Source organism: Brassica napus (assembly GCF_020379485.1).
Source record: "Brassica napus cultivar Da-Ae chromosome C5 unlocalized genomic scaffold, Da-Ae chrC05_Random_9, whole genome shotgun sequence".
In the NCBI taxonomy this organism is placed as follows: Eukaryota; Viridiplantae; Streptophyta; class Magnoliopsida; order Brassicales; family Brassicaceae; genus Brassica; species Brassica napus.
The window spans coordinates 14,600-29,816 of NW_026014302.1; the positions used below are offsets into that span (position 1 = coordinate 14,600).

General features: G+C 39.7%; 5 protein-coding genes and 1 pseudogene across 7 annotated transcripts; 2 read left to right on the forward strand and 4 right to left on the reverse strand.

Annotated features, from left to right (window-relative positions):
* Positions 1–382: 382 nt before the first annotated feature.
* LOC125594912 lies at positions 383–2,792 on the reverse strand. Its single transcript, XM_048770908.1, has 7 exons — positions 1,991–2,792; positions 1,629–1,902; positions 1,387–1,501; positions 1,035–1,159; positions 840–921; positions 620–748; positions 383–543 (listed from the first exon to the last, which is right to left on the reverse strand). Exons 1-6 carry the CDS (start codon positions 2,525–2,527, stop codon positions 697–699), a joined length of 1,185 nt encoding a protein of 394 aa, XP_048626865.1. The 5' UTR covers positions 2,528–2,792; the 3' UTR covers positions 383–543; positions 620–696.
* Positions 2,793–3,006: 214 nt separating this feature from the next.
* Positions 3,007–5,649, reverse strand: LOC125594913 (GDP-mannose transporter GONST2-like). Of its 2 annotated transcripts, XM_048770909.1 has the most exons (10): positions 5,501–5,649; positions 5,224–5,396; positions 4,946–5,138; positions 4,712–4,851; positions 4,497–4,626; positions 4,323–4,421; positions 4,083–4,237; positions 3,570–3,686; positions 3,377–3,474; positions 3,007–3,301 (listed from the first exon to the last, which is right to left on the reverse strand). In XM_048770909.1, exons 2-10 carry the CDS (start codon positions 5,382–5,384, stop codon positions 3,258–3,260), a joined length of 1,137 nt encoding a protein of 378 aa, XP_048626866.1. In that variant the 5' UTR covers positions 5,385–5,396; positions 5,501–5,649; the 3' UTR covers positions 3,007–3,257. The 2 variants fall into 2 exon arrangements, with proteins under 2 accessions (XP_048626866.1, XP_048626867.1); XM_048770910.1 differs by lacking the exon at positions 5,501–5,649 and having other exon boundaries at positions 5,224–5,416.
* Positions 5,650–8,160: 2,511 nt separating this feature from the next.
* Positions 8,161–9,848, reverse strand: LOC125594916 (josephin-like protein). Of its 2 annotated transcripts, none has more exons than XM_048770914.1 (3): positions 9,710–9,848; positions 9,068–9,104; positions 8,161–8,647 (listed from the first exon to the last, which is right to left on the reverse strand). In XM_048770914.1, exons 1-3 carry the CDS (start codon positions 9,845–9,847, stop codon positions 8,259–8,261), a joined length of 564 nt encoding a protein of 187 aa, XP_048626871.1. In that variant the 5' UTR covers position 9,848; the 3' UTR covers positions 8,161–8,258. The 2 variants fall into 2 exon arrangements, with proteins under 2 accessions (XP_048626871.1, XP_048626870.1); XM_048770913.1 differs by having other exon boundaries at positions 8,927–9,104.
* A 100-nt stretch (positions 9,849–9,948) lies between these two features.
* On the reverse strand, positions 9,949–11,198 carry LOC125594914 (formin-like protein 3). Its single transcript, XM_048770911.1, has one exon. The coding sequence runs from the start codon at positions 11,196–11,198 to the stop codon at positions 10,242–10,244; it is 957 nt and encodes a 318-aa protein (XP_048626868.1). The 3' UTR covers positions 9,949–10,241.
* Positions 11,199–11,360: 162 nt separating this feature from the next.
* Positions 11,361–12,647, forward strand: LOC125594915 (50S ribosomal protein L4, chloroplastic). Its single transcript, XM_048770912.1, has 2 exons — positions 11,361–12,339; positions 12,465–12,647. Exons 1-2 carry the CDS (start codon positions 11,508–11,510, stop codon positions 12,497–12,499), a joined length of 867 nt encoding a protein of 288 aa, XP_048626869.1. The 5' UTR covers positions 11,361–11,507; the 3' UTR covers positions 12,500–12,647.
* A 233-nt stretch (positions 12,648–12,880) lies between these two features.
* On the forward strand, positions 12,881–15,187 carry LOC125594910 (annotated as a pseudogene).
* Positions 15,188–15,217: the final 30 nt, after the last annotated feature.

Sequence of the window (15,217 nt, forward strand, 5' to 3'; positions counted from 1 at the left end):
TCTTGCCATCCAGGTTGTGTTTTGATACCTTGATAATGAACGTGCGAGACTGTCCAATGGAATCAGTCAGAGACTGTGGCACCGGGACGACATGATCATCTCCGACGTTTTCATTGGCCTAATACATAGTCAAACATGTATAAGAACATATTCTAAACCTAAATGATGGATAGGTATGTAATTACCTCAAAGTAGCTCTCAACCAAATCCGAGGCTTTCATCTCAGTCAACTCACGCCCAGCATCACCGAGAAGCACAAAGCTTGCGTGATCATTGTTGTCATAGACAGAGATCTTCGTGAGATACCTATGATATAAGAACATTATTAATGGATGCTGAAAGTGTATCTGACACAAAAAAAAAAAACTATGAATACAAATCTTACTCTGGAGTGCCGACAATCTCAGTCTTTCCACACTTCTTACACAAAGGCGTGGTAGGCCCTTTGATTGCTTTAGTCTTGCACCCACCACAAGCAATATAATACCATGCCGAATCACGCACAACATCATCAATAGTGGCTGTGCACTCGAACCAAGCTACCTGCGAATTATATCAGGGAAGATCGTAAATAACTAAAGCTAGCGCAACGTATGGACTAAAGAATCAAATATTGTACCTTTGCACCTTCCTGCTTCATGTAAGATAACAGCTCCCCTATAGTAGCCGTCTCGGCTTTGGTGACAATCTCAGCATTCACCCTCTGTGTAAATATTGTACCTTGGCAACTTCTGTGTTCGATTCAAACCTGTGTAAATGTTCAGAAACAAAAAAAAGTTTAAAAGTTAAACGCTCGGTGAATTGGAATAGATGTTCCAAATCAATAAATGATCACATACCAAGCAAGATATTCCCGGGTTGCTTGAACATCCATATCAAAAAAAACACGCGATGATGATAAAGTTGACAGAGTTAAGGCACCTGCATATGGTCCATGTTCCATATCAAACAAAAACAAATTAAGCAAATAACCAATGTTCCACACGCCTCCTACTAACATCAATAAACCACAACCAAGTTTACGTAATACTAACCTCCAAAACGTTTTGGATTCACAGTTGTAACCAGAATAACAGTTGGAGGTTTTCCAAGCGCTTTAAACTTCTCACAGAAGTCTACAGCGGACTTGTCCCATATGTACAGCTTCATAACAGGACCACTGCATCAAATCGAACTCATGTAGTTAGGAATTTCTTTATACAAAAAAGAACTCAATATACTAATTTTAATCCATCAAAGAAAAATTAATTTCTTTCTAACCTCGAGATCATGTCTATAAAATATTATTTATATTTTTTTTTTGTGTAATTACTATTCATAGTGTTCCTAAACATCTATCAATGCGTTCTACAACTCGTGGTATCGATAACTAAAAAGAGAACTCACTCATGCGCCTGGACATGGACCAAAATTCTCCTGGAAAAAGCTATCTCGACTTCATCAAGCACAAGACTATCACTCAAGGTCTGCTCATTCACCAGTTTTATGTGACCGACATAATCTGCCATAAGATAAAACAATATTTATTATTGTTTTGATCATACTAACAAACATAAACCTACATGACTAAAGGACCCCGTAGTCCAAACCAATCAAGTGATAAACAATAGATTCCGAGAGAAGACTACCATAAACATCTCCCCTGAGGTCACATGCCGCTTCAAACTCTTCATAACCATAGAAACGGAACCGGTCTTCAGGAAACGGAACCGGACTGTTCTCGAGAGGCGAGAGCACAGAGTTCCATGAGAAAGCAATGGTCACGTCTGGTTCAACAACTCGGTACACAGTCTTGCTTTTAGATCCATAAAAGTTATTAAGCTTGTAGACGGAACCAGCGAACAAATGTGGCAAATAGGTCTCGATCCTGTTTGGTGGGATGAACCCCTGGATCACAGTACCCTGTTGATAACAAAAAACAAAAGCGACGAATGTTAGTATCTGATCGGAAAAGCAAAACCAATACGAAATCATAAATGTCGGAATAGACCTGTCCGTCGATCAGAAGCATTTCGAGACCAAACAAGACCTTCGTGAGTGCGTTCCGAGCCTCCCAAAAATGTATCAGACGAAACCTTAGCTCGCCTTCTTGTGGTCCGTACTTGACATCTTTGAAGAACAGTACTTCGGCGGATGAGGAGACGACGGATCTGCCGTTGAGTATCTTGGACTTTGGATCGCCGGAGACAGCGATAGCGGGAGAGACTCCGTGTGGACGGGCTCCTTTGATCGGCTCGGTGGAGGAGGTAACAGCTTTGCCTCTTGATTTCTTGGACTTGGAATCGCCGGAGATAGCTGTAGCGAGAGGGTCTCCGGGATGACCGGCTCGGTTGGCCGGATCAGTAGAGGAGATAACGGCTCTGCTGTTTGGTTTCTTAGATTTTGAAACGCCGGAGGCAGATCTGGCGAGAGAGACTCCTGTTTGACCGACTCGTTTGACAGGGTCGGCGGAGGAGACAACGTCTTTTCCATTTGGTTTCGTCGTGGTAACATCGCCGGAAACAGGTGCTTGGCTGTTGGAATTCATGGTTTGAGATATTTGTGTGTGTAACTAATCTGGAGAAGATATGAAGGTTATATAGAGATTGGAAGGGAGATGGGCGAAAGAACACATTAATGAGTTCTCCAGAGGATGATTTACTCATGGATACGGTGCCGATTGATTGATCCATGGAGAAAGGAGTAACGGCGAAGTGATGAGTCGTCGAAGAGATGAATCGCCGCACCGTTTTAGGGTTCGTAAGTGAAGTGGTGAGATGAGGTTGATCTTGGACTACGCACAAAAATGGGCTTTCTTAGGAAACAATGAAAACGTGAAGCCCAAGTTCAGACAAAGCCTGTTGGTCGTGGACAAACACACCTTATTGGTCGAATATAAGCGCTGACGTGGAGGGCCTCTCCGGTGAGCATATGCTCTTTTTATTATTGTATTGATTTAACAACTATTCTAGGGGAAGGTGTAAAGATAATCATCCATGTACAATTTATTATGTTGATACGTTAAAGAAAAGTCAAAACAGTAGTGTTTTATTACGTTTAGAAAATTTTGAATGTGTGATCCTTTTGAGAATATAGAATTACTATCTGTACTAATGGTAAACCCTAAGTTCTACCGTTGTATATTGAAGAAAAATTGTATTCAAAGTTGAAACTATTAGCTGCAGATCAAGAAACCTCTCTAGGTTTTTCTTTGTTTATTTGTTCTCTTCAGTTCTCTTCAGTCTCTGAAGAGTTCAACTCCGGCTTGGAAATACGGTTTAGGACATCTTGGCTCTGGCAAAGACAACTCCAGCAAATAAACCTGAAAAAAAAAAGAATAAGTATATAACATGAACAGATCATAGGTAGTGCTCTGTTTCTGAACCGTGTTACTTACCAAAAAGTATGCTGAACAAATTTGGGAGACTGAGAGGGACATTGAAGAGTACAAGACCCGATAATGATATCGGAACCTTGTTTAATGAACCCACCAGACTGTCCACATGATATTAAGAACACCACACCGTTACAACCCAGTTACAAATGAAATGAATTATTATGAAACAATGTTTATTTCTGTGTTGGAATACCTGTATGTTGTGGGTCCGGTTTGATGCAAGAACCACATAGATGTGAAGCTGATGGCCAGACCAAGGAAGCCGCTTGCTGTTGCGACCACCCAAAACATTGCATCTTTTGTCACATCACTGCCATAGAGTAAAACACAATAAACATTTTAGCTGAGACTGTATAGTTTCCGTGAGATCTTATATTCGTGTATTTTCGCATTTGATGTTTCACATCTCGTTATACATGCAACTAATATGTAGTAACTATGCAAATTCTTCCCTAAAAAAACTATGCAAATTGTACTATGAAAATATGAAAAAAACAATAGAAGCTGTAAATGTATAGCATAGTCAAGGACTTGTTTAGACTAAGTGATTGTCAATGTTAGATCCAGATATTTTTAAGTGAGCTAAAGAATAAGCCAAGTATATTACTAATTAGACAGAACAACTAGGTATCATATGTGGAAAGACGGGAAAGAAAATGACAAAGATGTTAAATTTGTGGACAATCTCAATTTTGATAGTACTTACGTGCTTATTACGTATCTCCATTCCCCAAGCAAGATGACCAAGGTGATGCCAAAAGGTAGTGACAAGAGATTATTAAGCAGCACCATTGACACCTCATTAAGGGACCCTGATTTTGTGGACTGTTTTGCTTTGTCCATGACTCTACGCAGAGTAAGCTGTGAGAAAAGAGTCGGTAGATCATCATTATGAGAGAATGAGAGACTCTTGTTTACTTACTTGTTACACAGGCGTGAAACTTACTGAATAACTAGCGGTTAGAACGCAATTGGCAGTCTGCCACGTGTACCCTACCGCATTGAACGTGAGATCCGTGATGCCTCCACTGATTGCAGAGATGATCTGTATATTACAAACTCTTAAGTTGGTATCACTTTTGATATCACACATAAGAAATTGCTAAAGAAAGAAACTAACCATCATGAACATTGCAGCCCAAACTTTGTTGTTCTGCCTTTTGCGGAACATGTATAGTTCTCCTATCGCTGTAATAATATTCGTTGCGTTCTTCAGAATAGTCACCATAGCAACGTTTATATATTTCAAACTGGAAAAAATAAGTGTAATGTTTGCATTAGTCTTAAGCACTAGAGGTTCCTTTAAATGGAAAGTGTTGATTATTAGTCTCTTACCTGTACATCCCAGAGATCAGCATACCAACAAAGATAACATTGACTGGCAACCAAACTCTGATCAACTTCCAGTTAAATTTTTCAACTGAAACCACTCCAGAGAATTTTAATAGAGCTACCACCAAACAGCTGATTAAGTTCTGTAATTTAAAAATAAATAAGGAAATCACCAAACTATATATATAGTATGTCAAATCATGTCATAAAGCTCATGGATCAGTATTCTCTTCTTACTTGATACAACATCAAAGAGATTCCTGCATTGAAATTATAGGTGGAGAGAACAACTTTGTTCATGAGTATCATACTGCATGAAGAGATACAGTAAGCTGCTCCAGAAACAAGGGGTCCTGAATGTTTCAGAGAGCCATGGTCACGTCTGTTATCTCCACCAACCGGAAGATATCTCCGTCTCCATCTGAGAAACCTTCACCGAGACAGACAATCAAGAAATCTCTATTCAAGTTTCCATAAAAAAAAGCGAGTGCGTAAGGATGTTATATTACTACTACCTTTCGCTAAAGCCTCCTCTACGTTGGGAACTCGTCTCGTGGCTGTTGATATGATCAAGAAGTTGAGAGACAACGCTTTGACTACCGTTATCTTTGAAAAGATTCATCTCTGATTCATCAGGTTCACGAGACACACCCGCTTCAAGTTCAGCAGCAGTCATAACTTCAAGTTCCTGCAGCCAAAGTTCCTCAAATTTTCATATCCGGAGCTGAACTCGTTAAGAGACGAATATCAATTAAAAAGTATAGAGAGAGAGGGCATAGAAGAAGTTGATACCTGTAGAAAGAGTTGCAGAAAATTTATTCTCTACGAATGATAAAAGAGTAAGGAACAGGAGTTACACTTTATCAGCTCGACAAACGCTCGCGTATAGATTCGATTTCAAGTGTACGATCGCCAATGGGAATAAGATCTTCACGGCTTTTTGTGAAGAGAAAAACCGGCGGCGAAGGAGGTGACGTGACTTCTTCTGTAGGAAACACGCAAAGCGGTGAAGAGGAACGTGGGAGGAGGATCTGAGCGAGAATACCGAGGCAGAGGTATAAAAGTAACCGTCCATGTTCAATCTCCAGCTTCTCATTATTGCTCTCTTTTTATTTTTAATGTTCTTGAAATCTCGTGAAAGATATTATATTTCTATAGAAATATCAGCGAGGAACGGAATGGTATTTGACTAATAACTAAGGCTTGACTCTTAAGGCTACGCCGGCATCCATGGCTACTTTCCTGGCGGGAAGATCGCCGGTTACTATACGACGAATCGTTCTTTTTAAAAAAATACTTATGCTTGGGCTTTATGATTTGGGCTTTATGATTTGGGCTTTGAATCAGTGGTCACACTTATTATTACGTGCACTATCTGAACCAATTTATATCGAACCCATTGTTGTTCGTTTGAACAAGCCGCCCCCGCAGGTGAATTGATTTTATTGCACACTTTTTCTTTTTGGTGTAAATTTATATTTTTTATTTTATATTTTTTTTATTGCACTTGCACACTTGCCCGACATATATTTATTCTCTAGATAATAATTTATTTGATTTTTTGTATTACTATTTGATAAGTGATTTTTCGCAACAGAACCCTCGCGTTAAAAGTTAAAGTGGTTAATATAATTTATATCCTTAATAAATAAAATATATAAATTAGTTAAAAACAAACGAATTTAAATTTTATTTGATTAAATAAGTGACTAAAATTAACAAAAATCTAAAATATATTTTAAAATAAAAAGATAAATTCCTATATATATTGTGTTGTTATCCAGAATATATTTTTTTTAATAATTTAAAAAAAAACACATAACTAAATATTAATCAAGTAAAATTTATAATTCTAAATTTTATATGATTGAAAAAAATATTGAGTGATTTATAAGAATTATTTATCAATAATGAATATAGTGTAATTTTTTTCTTTCAAAAAGTTATAATACATTAATTTTTTTAATGAAAAAAAAAATTATTATTATATTCTTTTAATTAATAACACATGTAGTAGTAGATAATTATAAAATATTTATCTTGTATGCGCGGAAAAAACACCTAGTTTTGATTGATATAAGATTTACATAAAAGGAATTCTAGTGGATCAACAAACAACATTAACAATTGGATTTATAGTATAGGTTTAAGACGATTAGTGGGTACTTCAACTTTTAGTAGACGACGCATATTTTATAACAAATTGAACACGACCTACAATTTGCAATCATGTTCTTTTCAAAAGATATGATAGAATTAGGTAAAAAATCTATATAAAGAGATGAGTCAGTTTAGGCTATAAACATGTTAACACACGCGCACTCATATGATATCTGTATACTTCTTCAGGCGGTGTCCCGTTCATTGACGGTGCTAATAGCAAAGCTACACCAATAGGTGGCCATAATATAAGCACACCTGCTTTATTATTTTAACTATTTGGATATTACTATTTTTAATCTACTCTTAGTAGATAACTTATTTTTACTACACAATGAAGTTGATAAAAAGTAGTTACATACACACCTTTTAAATATAGTTATTGCAGATTCTGAATGTTTATGTTATCAAAAAGTGGTTTATGAATCTAATCAGCGATTGAATCAAATGAAAATGATAATACTATGACTTAATCATGAACAAAACGTATTTTAGAACCAAAAGAGTAAAAATCAAGAAGACAATGAGAGCTTATTAGGGATATATATCCCACATCGGGAATTCTAACAGACATTAGGATCCGATTGGTAATGGCTGTAGCTTTAAAATTTTTGCTGTAGAAAAAAATCTGTAGATTTTTTGCTGTGGCTTTAAATTTTATTGCTGTAGAATTTTATGAAAGCACTAAAAATTTGCTTTGGATATTTGGCTCTGCAGAGCACTTGTACAGCGGTAGGTTATTTCTAGAGCTGTGGCTTCAAAAAAAAATTTAAAGCTTGATTGCTCTGAATTTTGTGCTTTAGAAATAAATAAGGCTGTGGACAGCACATACAGCAACTACCAATCAACCCCTAAGTAATATATAAAGGGTTATGGCCAATCCACTAATCACCAATTGGTTTTAAGTTGGAAGCCCATAATTAAACCCGAATCTAACATGGTATCAGAGCCCAGATCCTAAATACCATAAACTCCTAATTAAAAATTAAAATTAACCATTCCGACCGGGTATAAAGGTCGTGATTAACCCTTCCAACCGGGTATAAAGGTTGTGTTAAACTCGCTCGACCGAGTATAAATGTCCTAAAAAAGTTCCGAGATTTCTGGCCGATAAGAGCCATCATCTCGAGGAAAGGTATTAGGGATATATATCCCACATCGGAAATTCTAAGGGACATTAAGTAATATATAAAGGGTTAGGACAATCCAGTAATCACCAATTAGTTTTAGGTTAGAAGCCAGTATAGCTTGATTCACATATTTACTAGACTACTATCGTAGTAACACATCAGTGAAAGTCGCATAAAGACTTATTATATAGACAGTGCATGTAATTCTCACAACATAAGCAAATACACAATGAACACCAATATAAAGGGAGTAATGAAACTTAACAAGTAGAGTTTGATCTGTTGAAGGAGGATGATGAGTTGATGAACTCTATGCAGTCTTCTATGGCCTCTGATCTATGACTTTCATTGCTTAAAGGCATGATCGACGGCTGAGACCTCCCTGAGGAAAAAGAAGAAGAACCCTTTGACGGTGAAGATTTCCTCTTCTTCCTCATCACCACCAGGCGCAAACCTTTTGCAAATTTACAGCCAAGTTGCTTGATCATTCTTGCTGCTGTGACCTCTGTCTTCCTCGGTAACCTTAATCTGCAGCTCGTTGTGCACCCGGGGATCTTACCACCATGAGGTCCCTTGATTGCGCTTTGATTAACTGAGGCATCTCTCGGAACTGGTCTAGTGCTTGTGCTGATTCGTTTTGTTCCAGTAGCTGACATAACAAGAGAGAGGGAGTGAGAGAGGTTTATGGGAAACAATATGAGGATACTAAGAGATATTTAAGGGACTGGAGCTCAGGACAATTCAGGCAAAAGAAGGGAAAAGACATTGATTAGATGTATTCATAACATCAAGACATAAACACATAAATAAGTAAAAAGAAAGTGTAGCTTTTCGATCCTATATACACAAAGAGAGCTACGCGCAAGAGCAAAAAGATAAGACTCGGTTCTTTTCATTCTTTCTTTACGGTCCACAGAGGGAATAAAACCTTTGTTTAAGCGATGAAAAAGGCTCTTTCTAATGAAGCAACCATTTAGCATCATTCTTCTTTGATGATCACTCATTTGTACGCAAAACACTCTGGAAAAGGTATATTTTTGACTCCAGGAGAGGCCAATTTTAAACTTACATTTATGGATGGGCAGATTCCATTCACGAGTCTGCGGCTACAAAAAACAAGGAAAAAAACAAGTTAATGGTGGGCACACGAATATGAAAAAAGCATAGAGGAACCAGACAGAAATAGAAGATCACACTTTGGAGGATGGAGAGTGATTTTACACGTGAGAACATTCCATTAGGATCAGAACAAATCTTCCTGCCGTATAAAGTCAGTGATTAGAGATGCTAATGGCCTGAGACTGACTGACATATACGACAGGTTTCAAAAATGCCAAAAGGGAAAAGAATGCAATAGCACAACTACTCTGTTCGCATCGTCAAAACAAGACAAGAAAAGATTTAGCACCAACTTGTATGCATAAAAATTTGACCCAAAACGATGAGGGAAGACATCTTTTCAGTACTGTGATGAGTATAATTCAATTAATCAGACACATTAATCCACCAATATCCCTCGATGCACTATTATTTGATACAGAGATCACTGGATTCAATATTACAATTCACAAGAGTGATACCTTCAGAGATTTAGCTACTTCATTTGGTTGATAATGTACAAAAAGACTAAGAAAGTAAGTAAACTCACACATTGGTATAGCCAAACAGGAACTAGATCCACATGATAATTACGCAGAAGTCTATAACCAACCTGCGAAAAGATTCTGTAGAACTGCAGGACATAGGAGAAGACCTTCACCAACCTGCAAAAAAATTCTGTAGAACTGCAGGACATAGAATGGTTCATGTCTGAGACAAGGCACACTACCATAATCTGAGCATGGTTCATAGTTCAAGCTGTAAATTAGCAGAGAAGGGATTCACATTATAAACATTAACCCTTAAGAGCCCAATAGCCTGGTTCAAAAAGTTGAGCAAATCATTGCAAAAAGTTGAAAGAACTAGAGTTGTTTTAGAAACATTTACAAAGGTACATAAGGGGTGACACCTTATGTACCTCTCTTGTTCTTCAGATACATACATAAACAACGAGAAAAGAAGCAAATGATATCAATTTCGCAAACAATACATACATATAGGGGCATATCATATCTTCAGAGGAAATTCACCAAACACCAACACGAAGGTAAAATCTGATGATAGCAGAGCCTTAAAAACGTTCACACACATTAATGAAATTCCACAACTTCTTCATCACACATTTGATGAAACTCCACAGCTTTCTAACATTCACGGCGATACTCTCGGCCGTAGCTGTAGCTCGGCGGCCTAGCTCCAAAGTCGCTCTCAGACCTCTCTGCAGCACCTCTCTCTTCCTCCAAGCTCAACCCACCCATCGTCTTCTGCAACTGCCTGTGATCATAAGGAGAGTAATCGACTGGAGCCGATGGGCCGCTTGGCACTCCGTAGCTGGACAACCGCGAGCCCACCTGTGGCTTATACTCGTTCATTTGAAAGGCCTCGACAGGAGCTGAAGGCCCATTGGGCTGTGGAAACCGAGGAGGAGCTAAAGGAAGATCGACTGGAGCAGGTGGCTGGCCGTAATTGGAGGCCCGATCGTACATCGAACGCGGCGGAGGAGGAGGGTAATAGAATCCGGAATAGTAGTGATCGGTGAACGGATAAGGAGACGGAGAGGGAGAGGGTGAGGGTGAGAATTCTCTGTAGGGGGAGGTGATCGGAGCTGGAGGAGGACTTGGGGAGTAATAATGGTTTCCTTGAGGGGCAGAATAGTAATCTCTCGGTTGCGATTGAGGACGCTGCGGTGGAGGAATCGGTCGCTCCTTGATCGCGAGCTTCAATCGTATCTTCCCTTGAGTCCTCCCCGAGGGACGGAGAAGCTCGAGCGAGCTGATCGATTCGGGAACCATCGCCCCCTCCGAGTCAACCAATCGAACCAGAGGAAACCTAACCGATCCGACGAGCGTTTTCGCCGCATCGGAATGGAGAATCTCGACGTTGAGGACCGATTCGTGGACGGATCGGGTGAGAGGGAGAGTGATCCGCTCGTTCCACACCGGTTTGGCGGAATCGTCGGAGCGTGTGGAGACGCGGTGATCAGAGTCGAGGTAGAGAACGACGTAGGGTTTCAGGTCTCCGTTGCGCCAGTTGACGTTCTTCAGGTGCTTGGCGGAGACGACGGTTACGACTAGGTCAAGCGGCTCAGACGAGGCGGCCATGATACGCTGCGTTTTGGAGGCGTGATACGGTGGGATTTTCGCGGTGGTGTTAGCTAACGTGCGCTCGTTATCTTAGATATTGAGTTTTAAACTTTAAAAGCCTTTTTAAAACCTGCTGGCTAGCGCAGAGGCTTTGACTTAGACAGCTGTCATTATTTTATTATGCGAAGAGAGGATATTGATATCCTTGTATCCAAACAGATCCTCAAATTCTACCAAGGCACAAGATAAGTGGATAACCCTCTTCGGACAGTGTTCTTTCTTCTTTGTTGTGAGATTGGTCCTAATTGGTGATAAGGTAAGGCAACAATGACTTCCTCTGCAACAGCGCCAAACTCTCTATCCTTCTTTTCGTCTTCTCTCTTTCTCTCCTCCTCTCACCAAATCCCTAGAAACTACATTTCCGTCGCGAAACCAAACTCCGGCAGAGTTTCAAAGCCTCTCTCCGTCGCAGCCCAGCTAGCGACCCTACCTATCTTCTCATTCGAGGGAGAGAGGGTCGGAGAGACGTACCTAGACCTCAAAACCGCGCCGGAGGACACCGCGCGCGCCGTCGTCCACCGCGCAATCGTGAACGACCTGCAGAACAAGCGGCGAGGCACGGCGTCGACGCTGACCCGCGGCGAGGTTCGCGGCGGTGGGATAAAGCCTTACGCGCAGAAGAAAACCGGCAACGCTCGGCGAGGGTCCCAGAGGACGCCGCTGCGTCCCGGCGGAGGGGTGGTGTTCGGTCCGAAGCCGAGGGACTGGACCATCAAGATCAACAGGAAGGAGAAGAGGCTGGCGATATCGACGGCGATCTCGAGCGCGGCGTCGTCGGAAGGCGGGGCGATAGTGGTGGAGGAGTTCGGGGATAGGTTCGAGAAGCCGAAGACGAAGGACTTCTTGGCTGCGATGAAGAGGTGGGGGCTGGATCCGAAGGAGAAAGCGATGTTCTTGATGATTGATGTGGAGGAGAACGTCGCGAAGTCGGGGAGGAACATTGGGACGCTGAGGATGCTGACGCCTAGGACGTTGAATCTGTTTGATATTTTGAACTCTGATAAGCTTGTGCTGACTCCTGCGGCGGTGGAGTTCTTGAATGCTAGGTACGGTGTTGAATCGTTCGAGACAGACGAGGAAGATGAGGATGACACTGAAGGTTAGTGTTTTGAACCAACTTGTTCTTGAAAGTATCTTTTATTGTTTAGTCCCTTTGCTTGAAATATGATTTGTAGATTATGTGTTAATATTGACACGTTTCCACGTGTTATTGTGTTTATGAAGGGGCAGAGGAAGCTGCGGATGAGCAAGGAGCTTAGATCGAACTGGTGTATGTGTGTAGCCTTATGAGTTTTTTCATCTTCTGTTTTCCTTTTTGTGGCAACAAGAGAAAAATGTTTATTTAATTCAGATTCTTGAAAGAGATCGTTCCCATCTTCTTTCTCATACATGAGTTTTTGTGTTCAAGTCTCAGTGAAGTTTGGGATTTAAAAGGAGTTAAATTAGACACCATGAACAGAACCTATAGGAGGGAATCATCTCTTATTGTTCTCCAGCCAAAATCTAAGGCTTACACAAAAGGTTGCTAAATGCAACACACCAAAACGTAGCATTTAGTCCCACTAAACTTTGGGTTATTTTCATCATTCGCCTTACAAGACTGTCATGTGTATATATATACCGGTAAGGTTTCATATTATCATAGAGTAGTGAAGGTTGCAAAATCTTCCTACCTTATCGCAGTGCTGGTGTTCATCTTTGTTTTGATCTGATAGCAACTGTTAAATATGGGATGTCAAATGTTATATTGTACCGGGTCAATAATGATTGGGCTTAAGAAACGAGCCCAAACTGTAAAAGGAGGGAAATATTCAAAATCTAGTCCAGCCTAAAAGAGTTTCTTCTTAACTAATGTTCTTTTGAATTCTTAATAGCATGGTTATAATAATGGTGACAAGGATGAACAGTGAACACACAAAAATTGTAGCCTCTTCCTCATGAGATTATCAGCAGATGTAGATGCAGCATCCAATTTATACAGATGCTAGCTATTAAGATTTTGTAAAAAAAAATAGTTGTATGTTGAACTATGACAGTGTATATAAGTCGATTGAGGTTTCTTTTGTGTTCTTTGCTTTCCATCAATTTTAAAATACGTTTAAGGCAAGTATCACTTTACTACTCCGTATTTTCCTGGCAAAAGGATCATTAAGTTTTTAATTAATTAATTTTTCAATTAGTTTTAATCTCTTTTTTTTGTAACTGTTTTATCTTTTTCTTAGTAACTCTACTCTATCACAAACATATATTTCTTTTGTTTTCATAGATTTATCTGTGTATTTAAACATATGGATAATTTGATGTAAAAAAGCAATGTGGATAAATGATGTAATTAACTGAGTAAACTTATATCCAGTCCTTATTGTTCGCTATTATCTTCTCCTTGATAATCAAAATATTCAAAGAAAATGTTTTAAATACTGATTTGTCCCTAATGTTTATCTAAAACAATCTAAGTCGACCAAAAAAACCGGTGAAAAAATATTCTGTGAAAATCATAGTTTATCCAAAACCCTCTCAACTCATCTATAAAAGAAACACAACTCTCCATCGACTTAAAGTACTAAAACCTGTAGGGTATACACATAACAATTAGATACAAAGAGCTAGATAGATATAACAATGGCGGTGGGTGTGATGGATATCGAAGGAGGTGGTGCTTCCTTACCTGGAAAGACGACTTTTCAAGTCGTCATGTGCAGTATCATTGCTGCTGTTGGTGGTCTCATGTTTGGTTATGACATCGGAATCTCAGGTTTGTTTTTAAGGTTTAATTCCTTCTTGTCTCTTTTTTGCGATTGATGTTTTGATTAACTAATGGGTACGTGTGTTAAAAAAAAACTACAGGGGGTGTGACGAGTATGGACACTTTTTTACTAGATTTTTTCCCTCACGTGTACGAGAAGAAACACAGAGTGCACGAAAACAACTACTGCAAATTCGATGACCAGCTTTTGCAGTTATTCACTTCTTCTCTCTATTTAGCTGGTATCTTCGCTAGTTTTGCCGCTTCCTTCTTATGCAGAAGGTTCGGAAGAAAACCTATAATCATGTCCGCCTCCATCTTCTTCCTCCTCGGTGCTATTCTCAACTACTTTGCCAGAGATCTCGGCATGTTGATCGGTGGTCGTATTCTCCTTGGCTTCGGTATCGGTTTTGGTAATCAGGTCAAGATCCTCAAAACTTTCTTTCTAGATTTTCATCGAGTTATATTAATTAATTTACTTTAAATTCCGGACGTAGGATACTTTATTCCTAATAATTAGCATCCTAAATTTTTCGAAATTATATACATAGATATACATAGATATAAGTTTCTAAATTTTAACTTTTATTTTATTTTATTAGCCTCTAACGTTTGAAACCAATACATGCGCAGACCGTTCCATTGTTCATCTCGGAAATTGCACCACCTAGAATCAGGGGAGGACTAAACATCGCGTTTCAGCTTCTCATCACCATTGGAATCCTAGCAGCGAGTTTCGTGAACTACTTAACCTCCACGATGAAAAACGGCTGGAGATACTCTCTCGGTGGTGCGGCTGTTCCCGCCTTGATCCTCTTGATAGGATCCTTCTTCATCCACGAGACTCCAGCTAGCCTCATCGAGCGCGGCAAAGACGAGGAAGGGAAGAAAGTCCTAAGGAAGATCAGAGGCATCGACAACATCGAACTCGAGTTCAACGAGATCAAACGCGCCACGGAGATTTCAAACAAAGTGAAAACTCCTTTTAAAGAACTCTTCACAAAAAGCGAGAACAGACCGCCGCTTGTGTGCGGAACGCTGCTTCAGTTCTTCCAACAGTTTACTGGAATCAATGTGGTTATGTTCTACGCTCCGGTCTTGTTTCAGACAGGGGAGTGGTAACAACGCTTCTCTGGTCTCTACCGTTGTAACCAACGGTGTGAACGCACTCGCCACCGTTTTTCGCCGTCCTCATGGTTGATAGGCGGGTAGAAAGTTCTTTTTTGGTGAA

Coding starts and splice junctions, on each gene's coding strand:
- LOC125594916 (XM_048770913.1), bottom strand. CDS start 9,847: ATGAACCATGCTCAGATTATGGTAGTGTGCCTTGTCTCAGACATGAAC. Junction 9,105..9,709: donor TCTACAGAATCTTTTCGCAG/GTTGGTTATAGA, acceptor TGTTTTTTGTAG/CCGCAGACTCGTGAATGGAA. Junction 8,648..8,926: donor TTTTCATCGCTTAAACAAAG/GTTTTATTCCCT, acceptor TTGTTATGTCAG/CTACTGGAACAAAACGAATC.
- LOC125594912 (XM_048770908.1), bottom strand. CDS start 2,527: ATGAATTCCAACAGCCAAGCACCTGTTTCCGGCGATGTTACCACGACG. Junction 1,903..1,990: donor TGCTTCTGATCGACGGACAG/GTCTATTCCGAC, acceptor TGTTATCAACAG/GGTACTGTGATCCAGGGGTT. Junction 1,160..1,386: donor GTCCATGTCCAGGCGCATGA/GTGAGTTCTCTT, acceptor GATTTGATGCAG/TGGTCCTGTTATGAAGCTGT.
- LOC125594914 (XM_048770911.1), bottom strand. CDS start 11,198: ATGGCCGCCTCGTCTGAGCCGCTTGACCTAGTCGTAACCGTCGTCTCC.
- LOC125594915 (XM_048770912.1), top strand. CDS start 11,508: ATGACTTCCTCTGCAACAGCGCCAAACTCTCTATCCTTCTTTTCGTCT. Junction 12,340..12,464: donor AGATGAGGATGACACTGAAG/GTTAGTGTTTTG, acceptor GTGTTTATGAAG/GGGCAGAGGAAGCTGCGGAT.
- LOC125594913 (XM_048770909.1), bottom strand. CDS start 5,384: ATGACTGCTGCTGAACTTGAAGCGGGTGTGTCTCGTGAACCTGATGAA. Junction 4,238..4,322: donor TTCTAACCGCTAGTTATTCA/GTAAGTTTCACG, acceptor CTTTTCTCACAG/CTTACTCTGCGTAGAGTCAT. Junction 3,687..4,082: donor TGGAGATACGTAATAAGCAC/GTAAGTACTATC, acceptor ACTCTATGGCAG/TGATGTGACAAAAGATGCAA.